Source organism: Borostomias antarcticus, assembly GCF_949987555.1.
Source record: "Borostomias antarcticus genome assembly, chromosome: 1".
Lineage (NCBI taxonomy): Eukaryota > Metazoa > Chordata > Actinopteri > Stomiiformes > Stomiidae > Borostomias > Borostomias antarcticus.
In genome coordinates, this window is record NC_140234.1 from 50148966 (window position 1) to 50176586 (window position 27621).

Below are 27621 nucleotides of genomic sequence, written 5' to 3' on the forward strand. Positions count from 1 at the left end.
ACTAGTAAGAGGGTAAACAATTAGTAAATGAAGCACATTAGACTAAACCACATTAGACCAAAGATCACAGAGCACGTGCCTATTGATAATGCATTTGGGCTGTGGTATCAATACTCATGCCGGATCAGAAGCCATGGAAAGAAATATCATTTGTATGTTGTTGTATAAACAAAATGTACATTGAAAGTATGATTGCACAAGCACAGAGAGGAGCAAAGAGATGGTGACAATTAAAGCAATTAAGACATTCTCTCAGAAGTTTGTTTTTGCTTTTGCTCTTCTTCCAACTCATCATATTTTTTATTGCTGATTGCAAACTAAACTTAACTGTAGTTGGAAGGTGTGAATTACTACATGAGGTCTTTATCTATATCCATATGGAAATATGGGACTATGTATGTTAAGGAGGAGATCATTATATCATACGGAAAGATGAAAAGTTTACAAGATGTGGGAGAAAAGTCCATTAAATTGTAGAGAAGAGATGTTGTGTTGTGTTGGAAACTCAGAGAAGAAACAGCGCTAGTGCCTTCTAGGGGCTGTTACATATCACTGCATCTCTACTAAAAAAGTGGCGATGAAGAGAATTCTGAAAATCTATTGTTCTTTTGGTCCAGTCAAACCAATCACAAATTGTGTGTTATTAAGGGGTTTGAAAAGTTACTGTTTAATTGGATTTTAATAAGTGGGATGAGGGCCTTATTTCAATGTCTCAAAAACATCTCAGAGCACGTGCTTGTCCTTGATTGGAGGGGGGCATCGAGACAAAACACTTGGGTCATGATAAACATCTCTGTTGACTTGGGTGGTTGGGGGAAACGGACACATCAGTTGCTTCTAAGAGGGGGTGCAGTGAGGGATTCCATGATGTTGTTTATGATTGGTAGGACAACAGGCGTTGTTTTTGTTTGGCAGGATAATTCAGACACAACAGGTATTACTGAGCTGTGAGACACAACTTACCTGTTTGATGTTCTCTGCTAGGAACACAAAGTATGCACTGCAGAAGCCAAGTTGTGTCAACACCAGGAAGAAGTTGACTATGTGCCTGAAATGGACATAACACACACACACACACACACACACACACACACACATGTGCAAACACACATGTGCACACACAAATGTGAACACGCGCGCACGCACGCGCGCACACACACACACACACACACACACACACACACACACCCACACACACACACACACACACTTATTAAGAGTTACTTGATATTATTATTATTCCGGTTGTCAGTCACAATTCAAAAAGTACAGGAATGACAGAACTGCCCCTGGCTGGCTTAAAGGCTTTCCTCATAAAAGTTTAGCTGAAGTAAAATGTTTGGAACACCACTAAATCAGTGAGTGTACTCATTTCCAATAACTGCAAAGATTCCCCAGAAGCAACTTCAAGTTTGAAGAACTTTAAAAGTGTTGAGTTTGGGGGCGAGAAATGTCAAGAAAATCAATGAACGGGATATGAAGGAACATTCTTATAAGCACTGTTCCATTAACTCTTGAATTTACATCATGTACCAGCTCAGTGGCTGGTACATATCATTGGGAGATTGGGGGTACAATCCCTGACTAAGTCATACCAAAGACTACAAAAAATGGTACCCAATGCCTCCCTAGATGGCACTCAGCATCAAGGGTTGGATTGGGGGTGAGTCCCTGTGACATACTGGTGTCATGTCCCAGGGATGTAGTTGAACATCAAGCTGCCTCATGCTAAGGAATCAGGAGATGGGCTCCTGTCCTATGTTCAAGGCTATTTAGGCTACTTGCATCAAAATAACAATTGCCTTAATTGAAGTTTGGCAAATCGTCAGTCACTTAGGTACAGCTGTATGCATCACATTAGAACATTTGCTTAATTTCACTCCAGAATCATTATTAGGAAATCATCGTTTATATTCTCAAACCACTTAGATGAATCAAATCGGCAAACATTCTGGGAACAGTGTCTATGGATATCTTAATGGCCATGCTTGATGATGAATTAGCTCCGAATCAGTGGAGTGTGCATTTGGATAGTCAGTTTGAGAGTCAATTCATAACTGCACTGCACTTCATAATAGAATCTATCATGTCACTCATGGACAGATTATTGCTTCCTCTGTGCCAATCATTGACACACAGCAGACCTTGATATTGAACAGCTTGTTGAAATATTTTTCAGAATGTCTCTACAGCAGACTGCTGCCGATTCCTCACTCTATTGACTTCCCAATATCCCTTATAAACCAAACACAGAACAGCGTAATGCAACATTATCTCTAGGAGCAGAGGATTTAGACAAGTCCACAGTTGGCAACTGTGCCAACATTTGTAACAGCCACTGGAAACTACAGGACTGGAGGAACTAGGGGATCATTTGATTTTTGTTTTTTTGATTTGTTCTACCTGCCGAGATTGGCGCGCTTCCTGAAGCAATGGTAGGAGCTGTGCTCCATTGCGAAGGCTACTGTGTCACTGTAACTCAAAGGAGGCCTCTTCAACCTGGGAGAGGAGGGGAGGAGAGAGAAGAGGAGAGAGTGAGCGTCATGTACTTGGAAACACACGTGTCCCTATGTGTCACAGCAGAGGCATACAAAGACAGGCCAGGCGAGCAAAACAGACGCATTAGGAGAAGGTGAGAGAGACGGATGGGGACAGGTTAGACAAAGAAGACAGACGGGGGAGAACACGACACCTGAATGAAGGACGGGGGGGAGGAGGAGGAGGAGGAGAGTGGTGTGGAGTAGTGCGTGCGTGTGTCTAGGGGGGTGGATAGATGGAGGGAAACAGACAAAGGAGGAGGGAAAGACGGCCAAGATTGAGACGGCTGTCGTAAACAGAGCACATTGTGTCCAGGTATGGATTAAGTTGATTGTATTACAGGCATTTCTCTCGCTCCTCGATCTACGTCACCAAAAACGTCAGTAACAACGCGGAAAACTCTGAACATCCCAATGGCTTGCTGAAGGGTGGAGCTTCCAGGGCAGGAGAAAGTGTGCTGACTATAAACAAACGACTGGGTTGTTTGATATCAACTTTTGTACAATGGTAGGACCATCAGAGACCAACATGTATATGATAAACACATAAAAAAAAGTGATTTAGCATGTGCGGTGCCCTTTAATGCCGTTCAGCTGTCAATGGGTGACCCACTTTTGGGCTCCGCCACATCCCAACATCCCAAAGGCATAAGAACCGGGTAGAACCATGAAAAAAAAGAGGTAAGAATTGCAGCACTCTTGAATAACACGCTGCACGCTACACCCACCTCATCCTCAACAAATGTGTATGAAAAATGTAATACAAGGGAACCCATGAAATATTAATTTAAACACTGAGGTGAGATAAGAAATCAAATGGGGTGAAAAAGTAAATTAATCTCTCTGTCCTCTTTCACCTCTATCTCAGTGTCTAATTTCTACTCATTCTCTCATTCTCCCTTTCATCTCCCAGCCCCCCCGCCCCCCGTACCTTTCTCTCTCCCTCCCTCCGTCTCCATCTATGTGCTAAACAAACAGGGTTAAAGCCACCATTAGGATGCCAATGGGTGTCCGTCATTCACTATCTGCTCTCAGTACTAACAATGTAAACCCGTCTGAGATGGATTTGGATACAATAAACAGTAAATAACTAATAAATAACTAATAAAAATAAATAAATATATGATAATGAGGGGGGATTAAGATAAAGCTCTCTCTCGCGGTTGATTCTGTATGTGTTATATTCAACATATAAGAGAGGTTGACAGTAAGCGTTGTCGTGGGCACCCCTGGAGGTGGTTTCAAGTCCCAGATGGGTGCTGACCTAGCTTCGGTCCAGACATTCAAATTCCCCCACTCCACCGAATTTGACTGATTCTTTGTCTGGTGTTGCTCCATAAACTGTTTCTCTGAGTAAAAAATAATCAACCAATGGGCGCTGCGGGTTCTAATGATTGGCCAATCAGCGGCAAAGGCAATACTAACGCCGTTGTCAAGCTGTTGACGAGTGTTGTTTAGCTGTGCATTGGGACAATGCGACTCCCGTATTACTTGAGGAGGATGATTGGTAGCGTTAGTAACAGGGTGTTTCACATTGTACACATACTGTATATACAAACATCACACTCCATTGTGTACAGTATATTGCATTGCTCATTTGCACTGTCCCGTTTGTCCTTGTTTCCATCAGTGTTATGCACCAGGGACCAAAGCAAAATCCTAGTACGGTATGTGTAAAAACTATCTGACAATAAAATGGATACTGAATTCATAACTCGATCCATGGTGTTAACATTGTGTATGGTATTTATGGCTATGCATCAGCAATGATGTTAGATTCAGGCAGACACATTTGTCTCTAGTGACTGGTTAGGGAAAATCGAATCTCCCTCCGATTGTAAATCGGTGTCGAGTGAAAGCAATGTCAGACTGAAGATTTCAATGGAGTGTAACAAGTTGACATATCTATATGACATATATATTTATATCAGGCCAGTGCTGACCACAAGATGGGGAAAATCTGAGAGTGAATGAGTGTGTGTGTGTGTGTGTGTGTGTGTGTGTGTGTGTGTGTGTGAGAAAGAGAAGGGGGGGGAGGGGGAACTGACTGACTGACAGAGAGATAAACAGATGTGTCACAAACTGTTTAAGAGCACTATGGTTGTTACCTCTCACACAGATGATGGCTGCACTGGACCAGGATATGCATACAGTGAACACACACCACACCCATCAACACCAGGCAAATTGGCCCAACCTGAAAAACACACACACACACACACATATAAATGGGCCACGAAAAATGAATTTGTCCTTAAAGGTAATGGTAATGATGCACATGACTGCATATGTCTAAACAATAGTTTTGAACACAAAAAAATTTATGCCTTTGCTTCAACAATCACAAGCAGTTCACTGTACAGCATACTACACATTTGTTTCGTGACGACTGTACAAGCAAACACCTATCCACCACGTGTGAAACAAGTGTTTCCTCCCCTCGACATGCTCTTGCACAGTCTTGTCTATAAGTCCATAGACAGAGATTGTGTGTGCTTGTGTGTGTATGTGTGACAATAACACAATAAGCCGCATTATCACAACTCCCTTCACACGGCCAGATCAGTGTCATCCCTAAACTCTGGGCTCCTGCCACCTGGCCATCTCCCCCTGAAATATACAGGCAAGCTCCACTGACTGCAATGTTAATTCTGTCAATGAAAACTATGATGAAAATTATTCGTCAACGACATTTATTTAGCTATAATCACGAGACGATAACTAAATAAAAAGTAATTTATAATGACAAAAACTATGACGAAATCTATAGACATTTTCGTCAAAAAATAAAAACGACGATTTGGGGAGAGATCCAATCAAAATGCTGAGATTTCTACAGAAGTTGTGGCTCATGCTGAACTTGAAAACAGGCCAGGAAATAGAAATGTAATTCATTAGCTTTGTCCATCAGTCTAATAAATCTAATGGTCGATAACCTTATCATAATGGTGATCTTTGAACTGTATGTGATCCCTATCCCCTGTCAACACCACTCTCCTTCAGTCTGTTGTGCCCAAACTCCTTCCCTTCCTAACCCACCTCATCAACGCATCTGTTATCAGGATGCTTTCACTCTGCTTTCAAGACTGCAGAGTCACCCCCCTCCTAAAGAAACCATCTCTTGACCCCTCTGACGTCAAAAACTACAGACCAATTTTCCTTCTATCCTTTATATCAAAAACACTCAAACGTGCCATCTTTAACCAACTATCTTCATATCTACATCAGAACAACCTCCTGGACCCCCACCAGTCCTGGTTCAAGGTTGGCCACTCGACAGACCACCCTCCTTGCAGGGACAGTGTCACTCCATGCTGCGAGAGCAAACTCTCCCTCCTCCGTCCTGATACTCCTAGACCTGTCAGCAGCATTTGACGCGGCAGACCACCAGATCCTCCTCTCCACGCTTGAGGAAAAAGGCACTGGCCCTGGACACTCCCTGTTTGCATCCTACCTGACGGGCCGCTCCTACTGGGTGACAGTAGGATGACATGGAGAGGGTCGATGTTGGAACCAAGTCTAATGCCGCGTTCAAGATATGGATTTTGAGCCCGTAAGTTACTACTTCAAGTCACGACTTCGTAGCGTTCCAGGCAAACTGTCTGAATGCGTGGCATTCTGGATAAATGTAAACAAGCCGATATGGTAAAAGCTTGAGATTTGGCACATTGTCAGAGCTGGCAAGCTAAACATTGTATGCCTAATTTCGCTATGCTAAGAAATCGTACGTTACATTTTATTTATTGACATCGACTTTTCACCATTTGCATGGTCACGTTCAGTTTACTTTAATGTTAGCTAGCTAGCACTAGCTATCTCTTGTCAACATATTTGGGCATCATTACATACACATAGCAGATTGTAGTGCATAATCGTTTGTATTATTTTGATTACAACGTACAAATTTACTTTAGGTTGCCCTAAAGTTATCTTTGTCGCCATACCCATGGGGGCTGCCATCTTGCTTAGAGGGCTGTGTGACGTCAGAAAGAAACTGGGAGTACATCGATCTGGTATGAGTTCACGGGTGGGAAGTTACGGGTTTGACTGCCATTGCAGTGCATTTTCATGTGTAGAAGGTCGGAAAAACACGAGTTACGGGTTGCCTGGAACGCGCCATAACTACGGGGGTTCCACAAGGAAGGGTCTGTCCCCTCATTTTTCCCTCTACACTACCTCTCTGGGTTCTGTCATTCACTTGCATGGCTTCTCCTATCACTGCTATGCCGATGACACCCAACTGGTCCTGTCAATTTCACCTTCAAGCTGTGTGCTTGACTGACATCTCGCAGTGGATGGCGACACACCAACTCAAGCTCAACCTGGAGAAGAGTGAGCTGCTGTTCCTCCCGGGGAAGGGCTGCCCGCACCGGACATGGCCATCACCATTGAAGACACAGTGGTGACACCAACTCGGACTGCGAGGAATCTGGGTGTGACGCTGGATGACCAACTGTCGTTCTCCGCACATATCACATCCGTTACACGCTCTTGCAGATTCCTGCTCTACAACATCAGGAGGATTCGGCTTTTCTTCACTGATGAAATGGGGCAGGTGTTCATCTAAGCTTTTGTCATCTCCCGCCAGGACTACTGCATCTCCCTCCTTGATGGGGACCCGGTAACAGTCATTAAAACCCTGTAACTTGTCCAGAAAGCTGCTGCTCGCCTGGTGTTCAACCACTCCGAGTTCTCCCACACAACTTTCCTTCTCAGTTCCCTACACTGGCTCCAAGTAGCAGCTCGCATCCAGTTTAAAACACTAGAACTAGCCTACAGGGCAATGAAAGGAAGAGCTCACTACGGTTTCTGGAGCTCTGTAGCCTGGCTGTACGATCGCGAAGTTGTGAACAGAATAAATACCACATACGAGCAAATATAACCTGCTCCGCTCTAATGAAACTGTTAAAACTAAGATGCCTGGATAAAGAAATAATTTTTCGAAACAATATATTTCACAGAAACGTAATTTGATGGCAGGTACTTAACAATGCTAATGCACTGCTTACTGGCGTCGGCCATGACAGCTGTCCTGAAAATTTTGCTGAACAGTGACGTAACATCCGGAATAGCTTGCTCTGGACTTTGCTACATTTTTCGCTGTTTTTTTCGACAATATAGCAGGCGAGAATAGCAGGCGAGAGGTAGCAGGCACATTTTTGAAGTAGCATGCTACTTCTCGCCTGCTATATAGCAAGTAGCAGGCATTTCGGACACGGCCATAGTACTCAACAGAATAGGTAATACTCAAGTCTTGATTTAAACTTTTCTTAAAAGCTTTATTAAACATACAGACGTAAACATAAGTTGTTATTTTGCATGTGCTCTCAGCCCAGTTTCTTAAGTGAGAGGAGCATGCACACTTTCCTCAGTATTGTGACAGTATTATTATGTTAAACCCTTAATAAGCATTATTTTACCTTTCAATTCTCTTCACTTACATAAACAGACAGTGTGTGGTCTCTGAAATAATAAAGAAATAATGACAACTAACAAATACTAAATACTAAATAACCTAACCATACTAAATAGCCATCCATGGCCGAATACAGTAAATTTCATCTGTAACATAATAGACCCTTTTATGTGCAACGTCATCATCCTGTTTCGACATTGCGCACGCATCGCTATAATGACACCAGTCAATAGAATCAATGTATTTGATCGATGGACCTGGTGGCATCCGTAGTTCATTCTTTTGTTGCAAAAATGGGCACGCACACTTAATTGTGTACGAACAGTAAAACGGTCTATATATAATGGATAATTACCGAGACACCTATACTGTAGGTATAATTTCAAAACAGGAGTATTTCAAATGTTCAATTACTGCACATAAATTCAATAACTGACATCACCACCAGGTAACCACATTTTACATAACTTCTATAACATCCAGTGACAAACACAAATGACAATCATGTAGCGTTTAAATGTTTTAATACCAATAAAATTTTAAGAATGATTGACTCACATTGTAAGTGTTGTTGCAGTTTTATCTTCTCATGAATGATATTTACATTTTTATACCAAAAACATTTTAAGAATATTGATTCCATAGTGATGGAAGGTAGCAGAGTGATGGGGGGGGGGGTGGCAGAGTGATGGGACATAGGCTGACTCATACTGTGAATTGTGTTAACATTGTTACTGTTTCTCAATCTATAAAATATTTTACCTAGCCTACAGTATATCACATTTGCAGATGTTGCTGTAGTTTGTACTCTTACTTGAAATAAATACCTACAATCAATATATTCTTTGGACATTACTGTATATTGTGGTTGGCCTAATTAAAAAGATAGCCAGTTAGTAGTCTATGAACTTTAATTATTATGTTACTTATCCTAACAAAAATGCATTTAGACACAATCCCCTCAATAGCATACTATTTGGCGGCCATCTTGAAAATCTTTAGAGCCATTTAAGATGGTTTTCTTCATGTCAAAACTGACATACAGAGTCACTTTAGGGGTCAACAAAAGTGCTGTGATAGTTTGATTGTTGATTTCCCAAACTGATTCTGTGCATTTCAGACGTGTCACATCCATAACGGCATAACATCACATCCATAACGCTGTTTATTCCTCATACAATTCTAAATAAATTATTAAATATTTGAAATCCTGCTATTTTCATGTTCAGCCAAGACTCCTTCATCATGTGGATATCAACATTTCTGCATTAGACTTAAAAGTTAAGTATAGTGTCCAGAAAACGACTGCCTTTTTTTTGTCACATCCATGCCTTTTAGTAAATTTTTTTAGGCTTAAAAATATTTTCGAATTTTTCTTTTTTTACCATCTGTTCTACCCATTGTGTGGTCTGAGAATATGCATTACAAATGTAAATCTTAAAAACATTAGTTTTACTGAGACATTTTGGTTGTCATTTTCAATCAATCAAAGCTTTATTTGTATAGCGCATTTCATACCCAGAGGCAACACAATGCGCTTTACAGAGAACAAGGGAGGTGGGTATACGACGCACCCCTACAGTACATATTCCAGAGTTCCAGATTTTGAGTGTGGATGTCATACATAACGCTGCAATTGCCCTTCTATAATATCCAGTGATGCAAACATAAGTTGTAAAGGTACATACAATAGCAATAATATGCATCGCAAACAGGTACATTGGAATTATTTTCTTCACTTGTCCTGTCAGTATCAGTGCTGATCAGTTCCTCATTACAGTCCTATGAAGGTACGCAATTAGACATTTAAAGGCAATTTACTGGCAAACTAGCATTCTATCAGTATCACGCTCATCTACTTATCCCATCTGATCATGGGTGGCTGTGACTGTGTCCACGATACAGGCAGTGCAATTACATAAGATGTCATGTATACTGTACAGTAGTATACAGTAGTGCAGAGTCAGTTTTCTATTGTATAGACAAGGTGTTCAATTGCTCAAGTGTTGTCAGGTGTTGGTTCGAGTGTTCGAGTGTACAGTGGTGCATAGTCAGTTGTAGGCTTGTCATGGTACTCGGTACTTCGGTACTAATTCGGTACTTACATTGCTGCGGTACTGACGGTACCCGTTTTTCCGTGTTTTCTATTTAATTTGCCGCTTGTCTTCTTCTACGCTGCTGCGTGCTGCTGTCCAATCACAGTGCACCGCCCATGACAGCAGTGTAGAAGAAGACAAGCGTTTGCCGGTGATTCATTTTGTGAAAATATGAGCCGGTTTTGAGCGTAAGATTGAACATGTTTATTAGCAGCGCATTTCTTTCAAAACCATGCGTTTTTGAAGACGCAACCCTCCTGCTTCTGTGAGTAGCCCATCTTTGAAATTTCTCTGTATCGAGTAGTTTTGATCCCAGAACCAGGCGGAATGACCGTTGAACCTGATTTCGCTAATGGGGGGGGATAAGGGACTGCTAGTCCGGTTAGCAGTCGTGTGAGGGGCTACCTAGTATAGGTGCTGCAAGACTTGTGGAATTATGACTGGACTTTTTCAGTCATCTAGGCTGCAACCCCCACGCCTTGTCAATCCCGCCCGAGCCCGACACAACTGACCGCTAGTTCAACCCAATAACGTTACATTACTCATTGATTACTTAAAGCTGTCACTACAAAACACTACGATGACGAGCGAGTTCGGCTAGAAACAGGTAAGCACGCGAGTAGGAGATGCCATCTATTAGCCATTTGGTAAGGATAAATCAAGTTAGATGATAATGTGAAAATATAAGTGATTGACATTGTGTAGGGCACTGTGTATTGACACTTGGGCTGTGGGAGTGACAGCGTGTAGCATGTTATGTTTTATGTTTCGGTGCTAGTAGACCCAAGTTTGGGGAGATGCCATTCGGGGAAGAACCGTGATGGGGATCTCTGTTCCTTTTTATGACCTGCGCTAGCCTCTTGCTAGCAAGTTAGCGATAGCACTAGCATGTAGCACTGTTCCCACTTGTCACATGGTTTGTCTAAATAAACGCATCGTCATTCGGTCGAAGCTATGTGATGAGTGAGCAAGAACGCTACACAGTTCAGTTGAATTGCTGCTTGCCCCCCTTACTCATGCACGTTGTACTTTACACGCATGCATGTATTACTCACACACATGCGCGTACGCCGTGGTACCGAAATTGGTACAGAGTACCGTGGAAATTTACTGGTGCCGGTACCGACTACTGAATTTCTGGTACCGTGACAAGCCTAGTCAGTTGTCTATTGTATAGACAAGGTGCAAGGTGTCACGTGTTCACTTGTTGGTCCAGGAGGTGGCATGTGTGCCATTGTTATAATTAAAGTGAGGGCCTATGTATAGTACAACCAGAGTACTATAAACGGACAGTCTTCTTCTGAGCTACTGGTTGGCAGGGAGCTTTTTCCGAGCTACTCTTTGGCAGGGGGCAAGTGATGTCTTGAGCCTCATAACAGAAGTGAACATGTACCTGCAAACTCCTGAGAGTGAAAAAGGTGACAGGTCGGAAACCAAGTGATGGTAGGGGGGTCCGGGGGCATTCTCCCCCGGAAGAAATTTTTAGTGATTTTAATATGCAAATGACGCTTTTTGGAGCGTTTTGAAACTAGAATTTCTGTGTGCGAGTAGATACATGGCTCTTGCGAGGCGCATAGTATATCCATCCCAATTACAACCCCAAATACAATTATGTAGATATCCAGATTCACAGTTGAAACATTTTAATCAGAATTTCAATGTTTCTTTTTCCCTAAAAAGAGAGAACAGATCTCATAAAAAGTTAGTTATTTACTTAAGCAACCAAACAATTACTTTTTTACACATTATTCTCCCTGTTGCCTCTCAAAAAAAAGACAACCAACCTCCATTGCCTGAAATGCAGGAAAGAATGAGACAGGGAGACATGATAGCTTTTAGGGATGCTCCGATCGGATTTTTTTGGGCCGATACAGAACACAGATTATTTTTCTCAGGATCGGCAGATACCGATTTATAAAATAACACACACAAAAAACGACTTCTCCTCTTAGAATGGTCTTACCCATATTATTGTATCGATATGATGACACTGTCTTTGCTTGCATATTTTTAGATTAAGGTTGCCCATTATTATCACTTATTAACTGATGAATAGGCCCTCCAAATATTATTCTGTATATATCAGATTCAGTAGACTTCATACTTCAGTATACAGTATACCAATGCCAAGTGAGTAAAAAATAAAAAAAAAACAGTTGTGTTTTTTGTTGTGTAAATGTTTTCCGTGACTTTTATTTTGGATTTCCTTGAAAGAAAGCTACCGGACATAAGTTTCGTTTCTGCTTGAGGGGCAACTAGTAGTGTCCTCCATCCTAATTTTAAACCGCAAAAACAACAGCTGATCAGAGATTTCGTTAACAAGTGGTTAGCAGCAGCAGCTTTGGAGATATTTGGGCTGTATGAAAAAAATGCTGTATGAGGAGATCCTTGGAGAAAACTCGAGCAATTGGAATGGATGTTGGACGCTGTTAACATGACGTTTACGTTATTCAACTGGAGATCAAGCAACGTTACATCCAACAACAGGATCTGTATTTATACCCTCGTCTGCTGTGGTTAGTCACTATTTCACGTTCTGAATTGACCCACCACTCTATAAACTTTAGCTTGTAGCATCCAAGTTTGTACTTATATCTATGCCAAGCTAACCAGTTAGTATTATCCAATAAGGTTTATTCTAGCCTGAACATCAAACGCAGTCACTTTGGGGGGGCTGGACATCAGCGTTGCACAGCAGCCGAAATCTGACTGGTGTTGCATCAGTGTTTTCTGGCCTCAACCGCGCCAGGCATCCCAACATCAAAGCTGCAACAGAACAGAAGGGAGATAGTGCATTAAAATATTGGCCACAAATAAAATACAACCATACCATGTCCATAAAATGGAATAGCTAATACATGACAGTGATAATTACCTGAAGTGCTGGTAACTCTTAATGTTTGGGAGCTTTTTGAAATAGCTACTCAGATGCTGGTGCCAGTTGTAGCTTTCAACAAGCACTGTGCCGTCCTCAACTCTGACAAGCTGTGGGGTGTTGACTTTCTTCACAGGAGCGCTGTCTCTCACCACCCCAGCAATGTCAGTAAAAGTGTCCACTCTGGTCTTCCTATAGCACTGCTTGATCAAGCCAAAGCACCAGTCAGGGGCAAACTTGGTGTGGCCTGCAATCAGGAAGTGTAGGTCCAGCTTCAGGTGAAGCTTGTGCATGGCACAGTACCACAGCACAAAGTTGTTCTTGTTTTGTCCACTGCAGTTGTCGCAATGAAGGTCCACATGTGTTTCTCCAACTCCATAGTTGTTAAAGAAACATAGTTGATGACTGCATTGCTGCTCTTGACGCCATCCCTTTGTCGATCAGGTAGTTCACTTGCTTTTATGGTACCTAAACATAAAAAGCTCAATTAATGAACAGAAATACTGATCGAAGCCATATTACAAGAAATTCCTAACTTGCAGATCCCATCATAATTGTAGGTTATGGGTTACGATTTGCTTAATACCTACTGGAGAAAAACATCCTCTCTTAATCCATTCACTTTAAACTAAAGACATAATTACATACAGGTACAGTACATGCAGGGGTCAAAATTAACTTTTTAGCTCACCAGCCAGATGTCTTGTAGGTTATTCTAGCCAAAAATGTCAAATACAGTAGGACCCCACTTATCCGAACCCAACAGGACCGAAGGTCGTTCGTATCTCTGAAATGTCCGGATGACTGAAACTTATGTTAAAATGCACCAAATTCAATAAGTGGTATACTTGTTCCATATAGACTCATAATAGACAGATAAATACCCTTAATTACTTTTGAAAATGCATCAAATTTGCAATCAAATAGCCAACTAAACTCATACAGCCTAGCCTAGGCCTACAGTATCCTATAATAACATAACCGAATTTCCACTCGAATGCGTGCTTTGATCAAATACAGTAGGCTACTTTATTCTCAAATGAGGCCTACGCTGCATCGATAGGCTACTGTATTCGCAAAACAAAATGGTATAGCCTAAAAACAACCCAACATTAGAACAATTAGAGCAAATGATAGGCTAATCAATAATTAAATAAATGAAATGACAGACAAGTTGTCGTGTCTTACTTAGGCTATTGTAGCCTAAAAGAAAGTCTCTAAAACAACCGATGTAGGCTAACATGGCCTAGGCTTTAGGCTATTATTTAACAAATACAGTAGGTCTAGTAGTCTAATCTACATGCCCACAACACGTCTGTGTTCCTGAAGTCCATTAACTGGGAACGAAAAATGACTCGATGCTCCTCTGCTTCCGGTTGCTGACGCGCTTTCTGGCTACCAAGGAATGCAGCTCTCGCGCAGCAGACTCGTTTGCGTTTTGTGCTCGACATTAGAGTAACAAAGAAATGAAACGTGACAGTAGGCTACAGCCTACAGGCAACATGTAGGTCTACATACAGTTCTGTTTTTATTCACAGTAGGATACAGTACTGTAATGAAAATCCCACCAGTAACCAGATAGCAGGCTAAAAATTAAAAAAAAGTTTTTTAAGCCTTTCCGGTAGACCGGGAGGTTCGGATCTCTGAAGTTCGGATGAGTGGGGTCCTTCTGTATAGAGGGTTTTCACGGCCCATCATCTGTCGGCCATGTTGGAGGTTGACGCTACTGAATGTAGATAGCTAGCTAGATAGATAGATGAATAGACAGGTAGATAGACCTATCTATCTACCTATCCATCTAGTCATAAGCCTAAACCTGAGCTTACACCTGCTAAACCTAAGCTTAAACCTCCAACATGGCCGGGCGTGAAAACCCTCTGTATGTGACGCTTGTTTTGGATGTCTGGCACAATATGGTTAGCTACATTAGCTAGTCACGAGATAGTCCCAGTCAGCTGACGTAGCATAGCTTTAGATGACAACAAGTTTGCTTGCTGTGTGAATAGTTTAGCTATGTACGTTGTGAGGCAAGTGTTGGTGACAAGGACTAGCTAGCTTGTAGTAGCTAACCTTAGCTAAAGCACTTTGAGAGAAAGTGCACAGTATCTCCGACTCCCCGGGCCTTGAGTTAGCTAGCTAAAATTAGCTAGCATGTTAGCTAGCACTAGCTAACTTTAGCTAGCTATCATTGGGCTTCATTTCCTAAACTTAGCTTTAGCTTGACGTGCAGCCAGGTTATGGGTTACTGTTTACTTCAGATATTACTCTACATTTCAACCAGACATTCCAGTGAAACCAGGTAGTCAAAATAACTTACCTGATATAAAATGGGCACCGCAAACTAGGGCTGTCCCTAACGACTATTTTTCTAACGATTAATCTAGCGATTATTTTTTCGATTAGTCGATTAATCTAACGACTAATTTAACGATTATTCTAACGACTATTTTTTTACTGTTCGATTAATATATCACTTAATTTTCCCCAAATAAATGTCAAAAATTATCTTATTAACATTTCAGTATTTTATTCAATTATTCTTGTACAAATATATAAATTATGCTTCTGCACTGCAGGGCAATATTCCACAACAAAAAAAATCCTCTCTCTCTTACAGTCCAACATAAAATATAATATTATAAAATATAAAAGTTAACTTCAAATAAAAGGAAAAGTGCAAGTAATGCAGTAGGCAAGTTCAAGTCATTTTCAGGAGGAATACCAAAATAAATACCAACATAAAATCCTCTAATTAGTGCAATTCGAGTGCAATTCTAACCGGAATACCGTAACTATACCTCTCAGTAACAATAACGATCTCAGTAACAATATAACATTCTCCCCCTCTCTCTGCTCTCCCACGCTCCTCTCTCTCCCCCCCTCCTCTCTCCCCCCCTCCCCTTCTCTCTCTCCTCCTGCCTCCTCTACTCTCTCCTGCGCTCCTCTCTCCCCCTCCCCCTCACTCCTCTCTCCCCCTCTCTCTCCCCCTCCCCCGCGCACCTCTCTCCCCCTCTCCCTCGTCTCCTCCCCTCTCCCCTTCTCTCTCCTCCTGCCTCCTCCTCTCTCCTGCGCTCCTCTCTCCCCCTCCCCCTTCTCTCCTGCGCTCCTCTCTCCCCCTCCCCCTCTGGTGCGCTCCCCTCTCTCCCCCTCCTCTCTCTCGCCCTCCCCCCTTCGCTCTCTCCCCCCCTCTCTCCCTTCGCCCCCCTCCACCTTAGGCATTACTGTGGAGGAATGTGAGCATGTCCACATCTCTTTCTTTCTTTCTTCTCCATCAAATTTGTGAAGTGGTGCCTGGAGGGAAGTGTATACCCTGGGTGAAATGTGTTGATCATCTCACGGAAGCCTTGACCCTCCACAATAGCAACAGGTCTCATGTCCTTGACGATCATCTGTAAGATGCAGTAAGAAAGCTGAGCAGCCATCTGGGGTGTGCATGGAGTTGTGTTCTTTTTGTGGAAAAAGTCCTCCACACTGCTTTGCCTCCTGAAAATATTAAGCACATTAGTTAATTAAATAGCTAATGCTAATAGTGGCATATTTAAAAATAAGACTAGTTTTAATGTTTTCTCAGGTGAGAAAGTAACCATGTAGATTCCCAATATGTGGTCAGTTTATCCAAATAACCTCTGTTTTCAGAGATTTTAGCACACCGTTCTTCAAAAGCTCCGGTAGCTTCCCTGTTGCCTAGCAACATGTGCTTGTAAACAAAACGCTCTGCGCCCTACCTCGCGCACAGCACACATTTCTTATCATGTGTGGGCCCCTTAATTTCCACCTCACTGCTATGTTTAGCCAACTTGAATGCCAACATGGCCATTTAGAAGTCTGTCCATCACCACAACACATAGCGAGCTAGTAGCTACATGGCTAGCTAACGTTACTCTCGCTGCTATGTTATGATTTGCTAAATTGATGCTAACGTAGCCATTTAGGTGCGAGCACCATAATGACAATAGGCTACCGTAGCTAGCCAGCTACATAGCTAACGTTACTACCAGAAGACATACAAACTGTGGTGAGCTACATTGCTTGTGTAACATTAGCTAGTAGCTATCCATTTTTCACTCGTACACGGCCGGAAAAGTGAACAGAAATACAACGCGGTGACTTACGGTGCTATCTTGCGGCTGTCTTCACAAAGAGCTCCGGGATGCTTTCGCTTCAAGTGCTCGTTCATTGCAGATGTACTGCTGTGATAAGCCATTTCAATTTTGCACAGTTTACAGAGCACCACATTGTTCGGTTTTTGTCTGAAGTACTCCCACACTTTGGACGATCGTGGGCGAGGTTTTTTAGCTGCAGGCTCTACTCCGGGGACCTCCATGTTTGTTTGTGTTTCCACCGGTCGCAGCCATGTTGTTTATTTGCGACGCATCGACGCACATTACGCAAGTCGACGTATTGACGTAGTCGATTACGTCGACTACGTCGACGCGTCGTCCCAGCCCTACCGCAAACGCGGGCATTTCTGATGATGTCCTCAGTCCAGGCAAATTTTTCTGTCTTCCTCTGCTACTGTTTCAAGAATGTGCACACATACTTGTGCTGACTAGGCTGTAAACGTGTCTATAATTAACAAATATGACCCACGCTCATTACATAACTTCTATAACATTCAGTGACAAAATATGTCATGGTACCTTGGTATGTCCACACCAAAGATTGAACTCACAATCTTCGCGGTGATAGGCAGCGCACTATCCACTCAGCCACCGCTGACCTGGGAAATCTGTGGAGTCTTTTTGTTTTGATGTTCTGGGACCACTGCCTCTTGTGGTAGCAACATAGAACTGCAGGTCAACAACTGGAGGAGAAAGGGAGCAACAAATAGGCATTCCCTCTTCATGGTGCGTCAGCTTACAGCCAACGCACAAAAAGTTGCCATCATAATGATCCTAACTCTACACATAAGATGTCTTGTATGCTGACTCACCAAATGCTTCACAAAATCTACCCTGGTCTATACTACCTGTTGCATTCTCTTTTTCATTATGGTTTCGGGTTGTCCGTCCGTCCGTCCGATATTTGTTAATGCAATATCTCGGGAACGCATTGATGGAATTTCTTCCCCTTTGGTACAAATGTTCACTGGCACTCAAGGATGAACTGCTTAGATCGTGGGGGTCAAAGTTCAAGGGTCACTGTAACCTCCCAAAAGGCGTTTTTGGCCTAGTGAACATGATATCTCAGGAATGGCTTGACAGAATGTGTTCATATTTGGCCAAAATGGCCAGTTTAACTGAATGAAGAACTGAAATTGGATTTTGGTGGTCAAGGTTCAAGGTCACTGTGACCTCACAAAATGTGTTTTTGGCCTGATGAACAAAATATCTCAAGAAAGGCTTAACAGAATTTGTTCATATTTGGGTAGAATGTCCAGTTGGACTGAAGGATTAACTGATTACATTGTGGGGGTGAAAGGTCAAGGGTCACTGACCTCACAAAAGGTGTTTTTGGCCTGCTGAACACGATATCTCAAGAACGGCTTGACAGAATTGGTACATATTTGGCCAAAATGTCCAGTTGGACTTAATTAGATTAATTGGATTAGATTTTGGTATTCAAATGTCAAAGGTCAACTGAATGTTAACTGCAACTTGCATTGTTGGGCGGAGGCATTTAGCCGCTACGTGGTTTTTCTAGTCAAAGCAGAAATGAGCAGTTATTTATATGTATACTATCCGGTATTACTTTAATATGTTAATGTTAATATGTTAATGTTTTATGAGTTGCAGTATGGGGATGAACTGTGTTTACTAAGGCTAAACTGATGTGTTCTGGTCATACTTTGATTTGATTGTATTATAAGCCCATGTGGAGGCCCTTTAATTATAAAAATCAATAAGTGGCATTAAGTCTTCTTCGTAATTGCATGGTGAACAGCCATAACACAGCTTATGAATTGTGTAGCACCGCTATCCAAGCTCTGAACCGTGAAATCCCCCAAATCCTTCCCACCAGGTTCAAACCTATCTTTTGTTGTACTAGACACAATTACCTGTGGAAGCAGTAGGGTAAAATGATTTTCTACCACTGAACCAATGCTTCTTTGCCTACAATAAATTCACTGCAACTGAACAGATGTGCCTTGGACCCCCCTTTTTTCAAGTTTACCTCGAGTTACTGGGACTTTTGACATTTAAGGGATTTTGAAATGTTTTGCTTCCCATCACACCTCGTGTCTCACCACAACACATAAAAAACCCATAACAAATCAGACGCAAGCAGTCAGTAGGTTTCAACCCCAATTTGGCATGACTTGCACATAGTCCTCCATGGGAGCAGTGAAAACAAGCGCCAGGGGAATGCTTATGTCCAAGCCATGTCAAACATGTAAAAACATTCGGATTGTGATACATTTCACAGGAGAGCATACTGAGACTGGTAAGATTACACCCTGTGCTTCCCGTCTTGGAAAACCACATTTATCATCATATTTCCAATGCATTTATGTATGCCCCATTGACTTCCATTGCAGCCCAGTGAGAGCCTGGCCTGCATAAAAACTGCAGCTAGCTCAATACTGGAACGATCAGTGATATTATGGTCTCTATGTTTCAGGTTCACGGTAGACAGACAACAAATAGGGCTAAATGGTCAAAATAGCTCACTACCCCTTTAAGAGCAGTTCAGTTTAAGAGCAATTTTCACCAGTGGACGCTCCAGCCATTTGTGTGTGTGTACTGTATTTCAGCATTGCCGCCGGCACCGTGTCATGTGTGTCTCACTGTGTGATGGATAAAGATGTTTGTTTGTTTGTTTATTTGATTAACACTGGCTGAGAAAAAATTCTGGTTTATGCTCACATACAGTAGTAGGCTAGAGAGCCAGGTTATCTAGGTTGGGTACAAGCCACTTACGATGATCCCTGCATTGCACACTGCCAGAGGAAGGCCCAGCAGCCCAGTCCCAATGTTTCCCTTCAGTAGATGGATAAGAGCTTGACTGAACCTGTCAAAACACAGAGCGCAGCACAGTAATTTAGTCGTTACAGTGAATATATTTGCCCTCTGCCTTGCCCTCCACAGCCCAACTCCACTGACAACACACAAACACACTCCACATTAGAGAGTGCACTGACTGACACAGCGTATGAACAGATGCACTGCAGAATGAAGCCTGCCCTGCAAACACTAAATCAACAAAGCGCTGTCGATAAGAATATACTGCACTTGGTTGGTGTGCTTTCTTGAGCTTTATAAGAGTATCGGTCTACATTAAAAACAAGCAAAACACATGGGGTGTGAAAGAAGAAAGAACATTAGAGAAATTGGGTTTAAAGACAAGACAGCAACACAATGACACTCAGTCCAACAACTCCTCTGACTAAAGGACACAGGGTGAATGACTGTCTGGAACTGAATTGGAGGTGTTTGTAACACAGGGATAGATTCCCTTCGGGCATGCATAGAAGTGAACATACAACATTCTTCCTCAATCACCAACCTCGTTGTCAAGTTTGATCCCTCCCTGGCCTTCGATCCCCCCATCAATTTCTGTAAGACCTCATTCTACCACCTTAAAAACATTGCCAAACTCCGTCTCACTTAGCCCTGTCTGATGCCGAGAATCTTGTCCATGCCTTTGTCTCCTCAAGGCTGGACTACTGCAATACACTGTTCACCGAATCCCTGGCAAGAGCCTCCAAAAGCTCCAGTACATCCAGAACACTGCTGCCAGGATCCTGATAAGAGATATAGGACAAATATACCCATATCACCTCTATCCCCTGTATCTTTGCACTTGATGTCTCCTACGTGATTCAATTCAAAACCCAAAACTTTCCATGCAATCCAAAACTTTCAATTGCACCCATGGTAATGCACCTTAAAAACTCCTCACTCCACTAAACTCCTCCTGCAATATTCAATGTGGACACAGCCTGCTTCTTCATACACCCAGGGCTAAGCTCCACTCTATGGGAAATCAGCCCTCCGCCTTTGGAATGGTCTCCCTGACAATCTGAGGGCACCAAGACTCTGGGTTCTTTTAAGACTGGTCTACAGACCTGCTTCTTTGGAAAAATATTGTGCATATAATGTGTATATATGTATTATATTAATTAGTGTTATTATTCTGCTTGATTGTTTTCTTAATGACTTAAGCTTCAGCACTTTGTGGTTGTCTCACAACTGTTGTTGTTGTTATTATTATAGAGCAACATGGGAGCTGTCTTACGTGATGCCTTGATGGTTGCCCAGCTCATACTGTCTGACAGGCAGCAGCTCTGGATCTTGGTCCTCATCAGTGTTCTCTCCAGAGCCCTGACCAGGGGTCTCGATGAGGGGGGTCATCACCTCCATGTCTGAAAGGGTTCAGGAGAAGGTTACAGGGTAATTATGTTTATGTTTATTTTGGATCCCCATTAGATGTCGCAGAACGTATCTTTCTGCTAATCTTCCTACTTCTCGCTCATTTCCACTCCCAAAAGTATTCATTATTCCCAAAGATCAAATCCCAGTGCTGGCGTCCCACTCTAGAGGAATGGAACATTACACAAGCAGGTAAGAGTAGCACATGGTAATTCTGAACGCCTTGAGCAAGTTCACTCACTGCATACTCTACTGTCATGTTCAGACAAGAGAGATACTTACCTGATGTGTTTAAACACTGCTCTATTGAGGCATTTACCCACAATTACTAATTTGGAGCCCATAATCTTATGTTTCTTGTGACTTGAGGCAATGTTCTCACCACTAGACCACAGTGAAAAAGTAATGTTCCATGTACTCCTCTTGTGAGGACTGTTCAGTTACAGTACATTCTGCTAATGCATCATTATTGATATATCTAACCCTCGTAGTCCATAACGCTTAACATGCTCATTAGCAATAAGAAGGTACCTTCCATGACCTGATCTGATCAGCCATCGGGAAATAGAAAATCATCATAATCATGTTGGAAAACTATATGTACATACTTCTTGCGCTATTATATTTTGCATATTGTTATTTGCACTGCCCTGTGTGCATTTACTTTCAAGCACCAACAGTAGGCTGTGTGTGAAAATCTACCTGGCTAAATAAATCTGATTCTAATTTATCAGTTATAAGAATGCAGGCTATTGGGCTTTACAACATCATATCATAATCTATAAACAAAAGCATTAATTTCATGAAATAGAAAGTGAGTAATTGACCTGTCTTTATATGGTTACTAACAGTAGCCTAGCCTACACTTCGACTGGACATGTGCGCTGCCTTCCCTCCCATTCAAAACTTTCACAAGTTTCCTTTAATTCTGAGTTATTCCTACAAACTTTAAATCCCAGCGTCATCAGACAGGGTAGCTACCTAGCTGTTGTGACGTCCCCATCCTCCACCGGGCATCTGGGCAGCAGTCGGCACAAACAGGCTTGTGTGTCAAGCCCGTGAGTGGGCGCGAAGCAAGCAGCACTTGGCCTATACTGACACGATAAAGAAACAGAAGAAGTCGACAACCAAATTTGATCATCTTGACGCATTGGCATAATGGCTAGTTGCACCCACCCCCCAGCATTTTTCGAAACAGCCACCGTTTCAGCAGTAGGTGAGCTAGCTGGTGATTTAGAATAATCTTGCATAACGTATCAGTGCGCTTATCAGATTACATAAATCAGTGCTGGTAACATTGTAACTGCAGATAGTGTAATTTTAGTGGTTCCTGCTGATGCTAGAGAAGTAGGTCTATCGCAGTGGGGTGTCGAGGTTGTGTCTAGGGTGAGGTATCCTACCAAACAATCTAGGATGTGCCTCGATCGGAAGCCGTAAGGAAGCTCTGACTGGTGTCCTGTGCAACCGCGGGCACTTTAGACGTTCTGTAGTTCTGGGTTTCTTTAAGTAACCGTGGCACTTCCATTGAAATTAAGAATTCGTAGTTGTCATCCTAGATGAAATTGTACTTCCATGCTGAAATTATCCGGATTTAGACAGCGTCTGATAGCATCTTGTCCTGAGCCGACGAAAATTGTGGAAAACGTCACACGTTAACGGAGGCGGGGGGTAACACTTAAAGGAAACGTGCCCACATATTTATAATTCCTCTCTAAGTTGTGAAGTTTTTTTCATGTGTCTTTGGTAATTGGATTTTGGTTGCCAGTACGCAGTAGCCTAGTCTTATCACTGGAACATGGCTGTCTTAACGCTCAAAATAAAGTGGTATTATGATGGATCAGATAGCATACCACTCCCAAAGATGACATCTATAGCCTAACACAATGTAGCCTAGGCCAAAGTATGCATTGTTGTGTAAAACCATGCAGAACATAACGATACAATGACAAGAGTTCAAATAAACATTAACATAAAGCTGTGAGGTAGCCTAGATGCCCTGATCACATACAAACCACAAAATGTTCATGATGGTTGGAGCAAACACATCATTCATTTCTGGATGAGCGATTATCTCAGTCTCTCTAATACGACAAATTGTCGCCTATGTGTAACTGAATTCTCTAATTAGACTTGCCCTTGAAGGTAAGCATCTCAGTAGTCATTTAGACAGATGAGGTGCTGCACATACTGTAACTACTTGCTCTGATGATTTAGTGTTAGAGTGAGAGGAGGGAGCTGCACGTTCAAGAAACGAAAGCCAGTGGGTTTCCAACGTGTTTTGAAAAGCTTAGAACACTTTGTTTCAGTCAGAACCATGGTTTGTGCAGAATAAACGTGATAAACTGTGGCAGTTTAAACGACAATGCTCGTTTTTGACAACCTGGACCTTATTTAAGACATATTATAAGACGTTTGACTCACCGAGATCACTTTGGTGTAGTTCGGAGGCATGTAGAAGAAATATCCAGCGCAAGCCAATACTGGCTTGCGCTGGATTTTAAATTTCTTCTACATGCCTCCGAACTACACCAAAGTGATCTCGGTGAGTCAAACGTCTTATAATATGTCTTAAATAAGGTCCAGGTTGTCAAAAACGAGCATTGTCCTTTAAGACGTTTGATTTAGGCTACTGTATGTTCCGATTACGTTTATCTCTAAATAGCCAACACATCATGAGATACTTTGCTTATCTCTATCAACTAATGAAGAAATACAATTCAGATTCAATTTTTGTGTTGACATTTTGTCCAAATATTAGCCTACTTTTTCCAACAGTTTCATTTACATAGAACTAAATGAGCTGAATACAGAATCTGCGTTGATACAACACTCATGATTCAGACAGCATTCAGTAAGTAACTATAATCATACTATAATGACAGAAACGGTGTCTGTCTCTGGCACAATTAGATGTACTAGGCTATATGAAGTTGACATTCAGCAGGTGTATTGCTCAGGACCCTAGGCCGTGCAGTGTCTGGTGAAGTTGTTTTGGTGGTTCTCGGCAGGCACTGTGCCGGTAAAAAGTAGTTTGGTGCAGGGTCTTACAATAAACGCCACAATAAGCACAGTCAGTGTCAGTGTATAACTGGACATAACATTGGCGACGAAGATGGATGGATTTCATTTCTCACCTCTGCCTCCGTTCCTCGCTCTGCCGGGTGAGCCACCGATCCCGTGGTCCCGCTGGTATGAGTCTTTCCAGACGTTTATGATGGCTATTGGAGCTAGCGAGGACGCTAGCGACGCGCGTCTGAAGGCTATGCTGATCCACAGCCTGGGCAGCGAGGGACAACGCATCTTTCGTACTCTCGGACCCGCGGAGAAGTATGCAGACTGTGTTGCCTTATTGGCCGGGCATTTCGCTGCTCCACAGAGCGTTATAGTCCGGCGGATTGTCTTCCGCCAGCGCCGACAGCGGCCGGGTGAGTCTGTCCATCATTATGTCACTGACCTCCGGTGTTTGGCGAGCCTCTGTAAGTTTGGCCAGTTAGAAGAGGAGATGATTCGAGACCAGCTAGCCGAGCACACGGCAGACCCCAAGCTGCGGGAGAAACTGTTCATGTGGCCGGATGACCTGTCACTGTCCAAGGCGTTGGAAATGGCTTTTCAGCTCGAGTCAGCTGCCCGGTTAGCATCGCAGCTAGCGGCCTCAGACCCGGCCCCCTCACACTCTGTTCCACTGGCACAGACAGTGGCCCCAGTCGCTCAGCTTCCCGGCCCCACCTCATCTCACGACGGACTTGAGGTTAATGTAGCGGGACACCAGGACGCAACGGCACGCCGGTCCTGTGGGAACTGTGGCTCTTCCTCTCACCCCACTCGCGCGCCGGTCTGCCCAGTCATGGGACAGAAATGCCTGTGGTAGACTCAATCACTTCTCCAGAGTGTGCCGCTCGGCACCCGTCTCCGCAAGACCCCGACGCCGCTCGTCCCGCCTGTCAAGCCTGACCACCATCCACTCTGTGGGCTCGGGCGCCAAGCCATTTACGTGGTGCACAGTGGAGCTGGACGGCATATGCTTGCCACTGCTACTGGACACGGCCGCCTCCAGGTCTCTTCTCAGTGAGTCCACAGTCCGACTGCTTTTTCCCCGACAGACGATCAAGGCGGGCGCGGAGGAGCTGTACGGCTACGGACACACTAAAATCGGCATGGTAGGCACCGCCACCTTCTCCGTGCGCTACGGTTTGAGAGCCCTCCCAGCTTTCACCTTCCAAGTGTCTCGCCGTGGTGCCAACCTCCTGGGGTTTGACCTGTTCTGCGCCCTTGGCTTCTCCATCACAGACAACAAGGGAGCCACCATCCTGACAGTGACCACGCCCTGGCAGCAGCGCTGGCCATCACTTTTCACCGGGCTGGGCTGCCTCACCGCCTTCAACCACCAACCGCTCATCGACCCAGCCGTGTCCCCTGTCATCCAACCTCTCCGCCGGCTGCCCCTCGCCCTGCGTGATGATGTCACAGCCGAGCTGCAGAAACTGCTGGACGCTGGCATCATCGAGCGAGTCGACGCCTCACCCTGGATCTCTAATCTGGTGGTGGTGAAGAAGAAGATGGGCGGCCTGCGCCCCTGTATTGACCTCAGGCGGGTGAACGAAGCAGTGGTCCCCGACAAATACCCACTGCCCACTGTGGAGGAGCTATCTGCCAAGTTCCACGGCTCCACAGTGTTCTCAAAGCTCGACCTTCGTCAAGGTTATTTGCAGGTTCCCCTACACCCAGACAGCCGAAACCTCACCGCCTTTGTGACTCACATGGGGGTCTTCCATTACACCCGCATGCCCTTTGGCCTCAGCTCTGCCCCGAGCTGCTTCCAGAAGATTATGGCCACCATCTTTGCTGGCATCCCTGGGGTGGTCGTGTACCTGGATGACATCGTGGTGCATGGAGCAACGTCATCACTGCACGACGACCGCCTCTCCAGGGTGCTGGACGTGCTCACCCGCCACAACCTCACATTGAACGGGGAGAAATGCATCTTTGCAATGCCCGTCATCGAGTTCGTGGGGTTCCGCCTGATTGCCGACGGCCTGAGCCCGCTCCAATCAAACGTTGACGCCGTCCTGCGCCTGCCTGAGCCCTCCTGCCCCGCGCAGCTCTCGTCATTTCTGGGGATGACTGCGTATTATTTGCGCTTCCTTCCCCACTATTCTGACACCACTGCACCGCTGCGCGCCCTCCTCAAGCAGGACGCACCCTGTGCCTGGACCCCTGCATGCTCCGCTGCAGTCAGCCAGCTGAAGTCACAGCTCACCTCCCCGCCTGTGCTCGCCCACTTCGACTCCAACGTTGGTGACCTGCGATGCCTCTTACACTGCAATCGGCGCGGTCCTGTCCCAACTCCAGCATGGGGCCGAGCGCCCAGTGGCATTTGCTTCAAGGTCACTTACCCCAACTGAGCAGAAGTACTCGGTGGGGGAGAGGGAGGCGCTGGCCTGCGTCTGGGCATGTGAAAGGTGGCATATGTACCTGTACGGGCGGCATTTTACACTGCGGACAGACCACCAGGCCCTCACAGCCCTGCTGGCAACGACTGGATCGGGACACAAGCCGCTGCGCCTTTACCGGTGGTCTGAGAGGTTGCAGGCATATAACTTCACCACACAGTTCACGCCCGGCAGGGAGAACGTTGTGGCAGACCTGCTTTCCAGAGCCACGCCCAGCCCTGCCCCAGACACCACCCGAGACTCCTCAGAGCCGAAACTGGTCCTCATGCTGCACACGCCTCTCCAGGCGGCTGTTTCCCTGCCAGAGCTTCAGGCAGCATCTGAGCAGGACCCTGTACTCACCCAGCTCCGCACTTTCATTCGAGAGGGCTGGCCTGTCAGAGTTCCGGAGGAGCTAGTGTCCTTCCACCGAGTCAAGAGCGACCTCTCCTGCTGGAATGATGTTTGCGTGGCGAGGGGGCTGTGCACAGTGATCCCGAGCGCCCTGAGAGAACGCATCCTGACCATGGTTCACGAAGGCCACCTAGGCGTTGTGAAAGTCAAGCAACGCTGCAGGGGCCTGGTCTGGTGGCCGGGTATCGACAGAGACGTGGAGAGAATGGTGAAAGACTGTGCAGCCTGCCTCACCAGCGGTAAGACTGGCCCGCCCCGTCTCCACCCTTGCAGCCTCTGCCGTGGCCTCAGGCGCCGTGGACCCACATCCAGGTGGACATCTGCGGTGAACTCTATGGCACCCCGCAGCATCAGCACTTCCTCCTTGTGGCCTATGACCTTCACTCCAAATGGCCCGAGGTGCTGCCCACCGGGTCCGTCACCACTAGGGTGGTCATCGACTTCCTCTCCTCCCTGTTTGACCGCTGGGGTGTGCCCAACGCCATCACCACCGATAACGGACCCCAGTTCATCTCGGCCGACTTGTTGAAAGCCGTGCTGCT

General features: G+C 44.4%; 1 protein-coding gene across 1 annotated transcript in view; it reads right to left on the minus strand.

Annotated features, from left to right (window-relative positions):
- The window catches only part of slc36a4 (solute carrier family 36 member 4), a gene marked incomplete at its 3' end in the record, with an annotated part of 207266 nt that extends 184503 nt beyond the window's left edge, over window positions 1-22763 (minus strand). Inside the window, exons 1-7 of the mRNA XM_084436094.1 lie at window positions 22637-22763; window positions 22218-22330; window positions 21103-21229; window positions 19785-19875; window positions 4646-4734; window positions 2404-2499; window positions 964-1048 (exon numbers count right to left, since the gene is read on the minus strand). Of these exons, the coding sequence (XP_084292220.1) occupies window positions 964-1048; window positions 2404-2499; window positions 4646-4734; window positions 19785-19875; window positions 21103-21229; window positions 22218-22239 (510 nt within the window). The 5' untranslated portion in view covers window positions 22240-22330; window positions 22637-22763. The remainder of the gene's footprint in view (window positions 1-963; window positions 1049-2403; window positions 2500-4645; window positions 4735-19784; window positions 19876-21102; window positions 21230-22217; window positions 22331-22636) is intronic.
- Between the last annotated feature and the right edge of the window lie 4858 nt (window positions 22764-27621).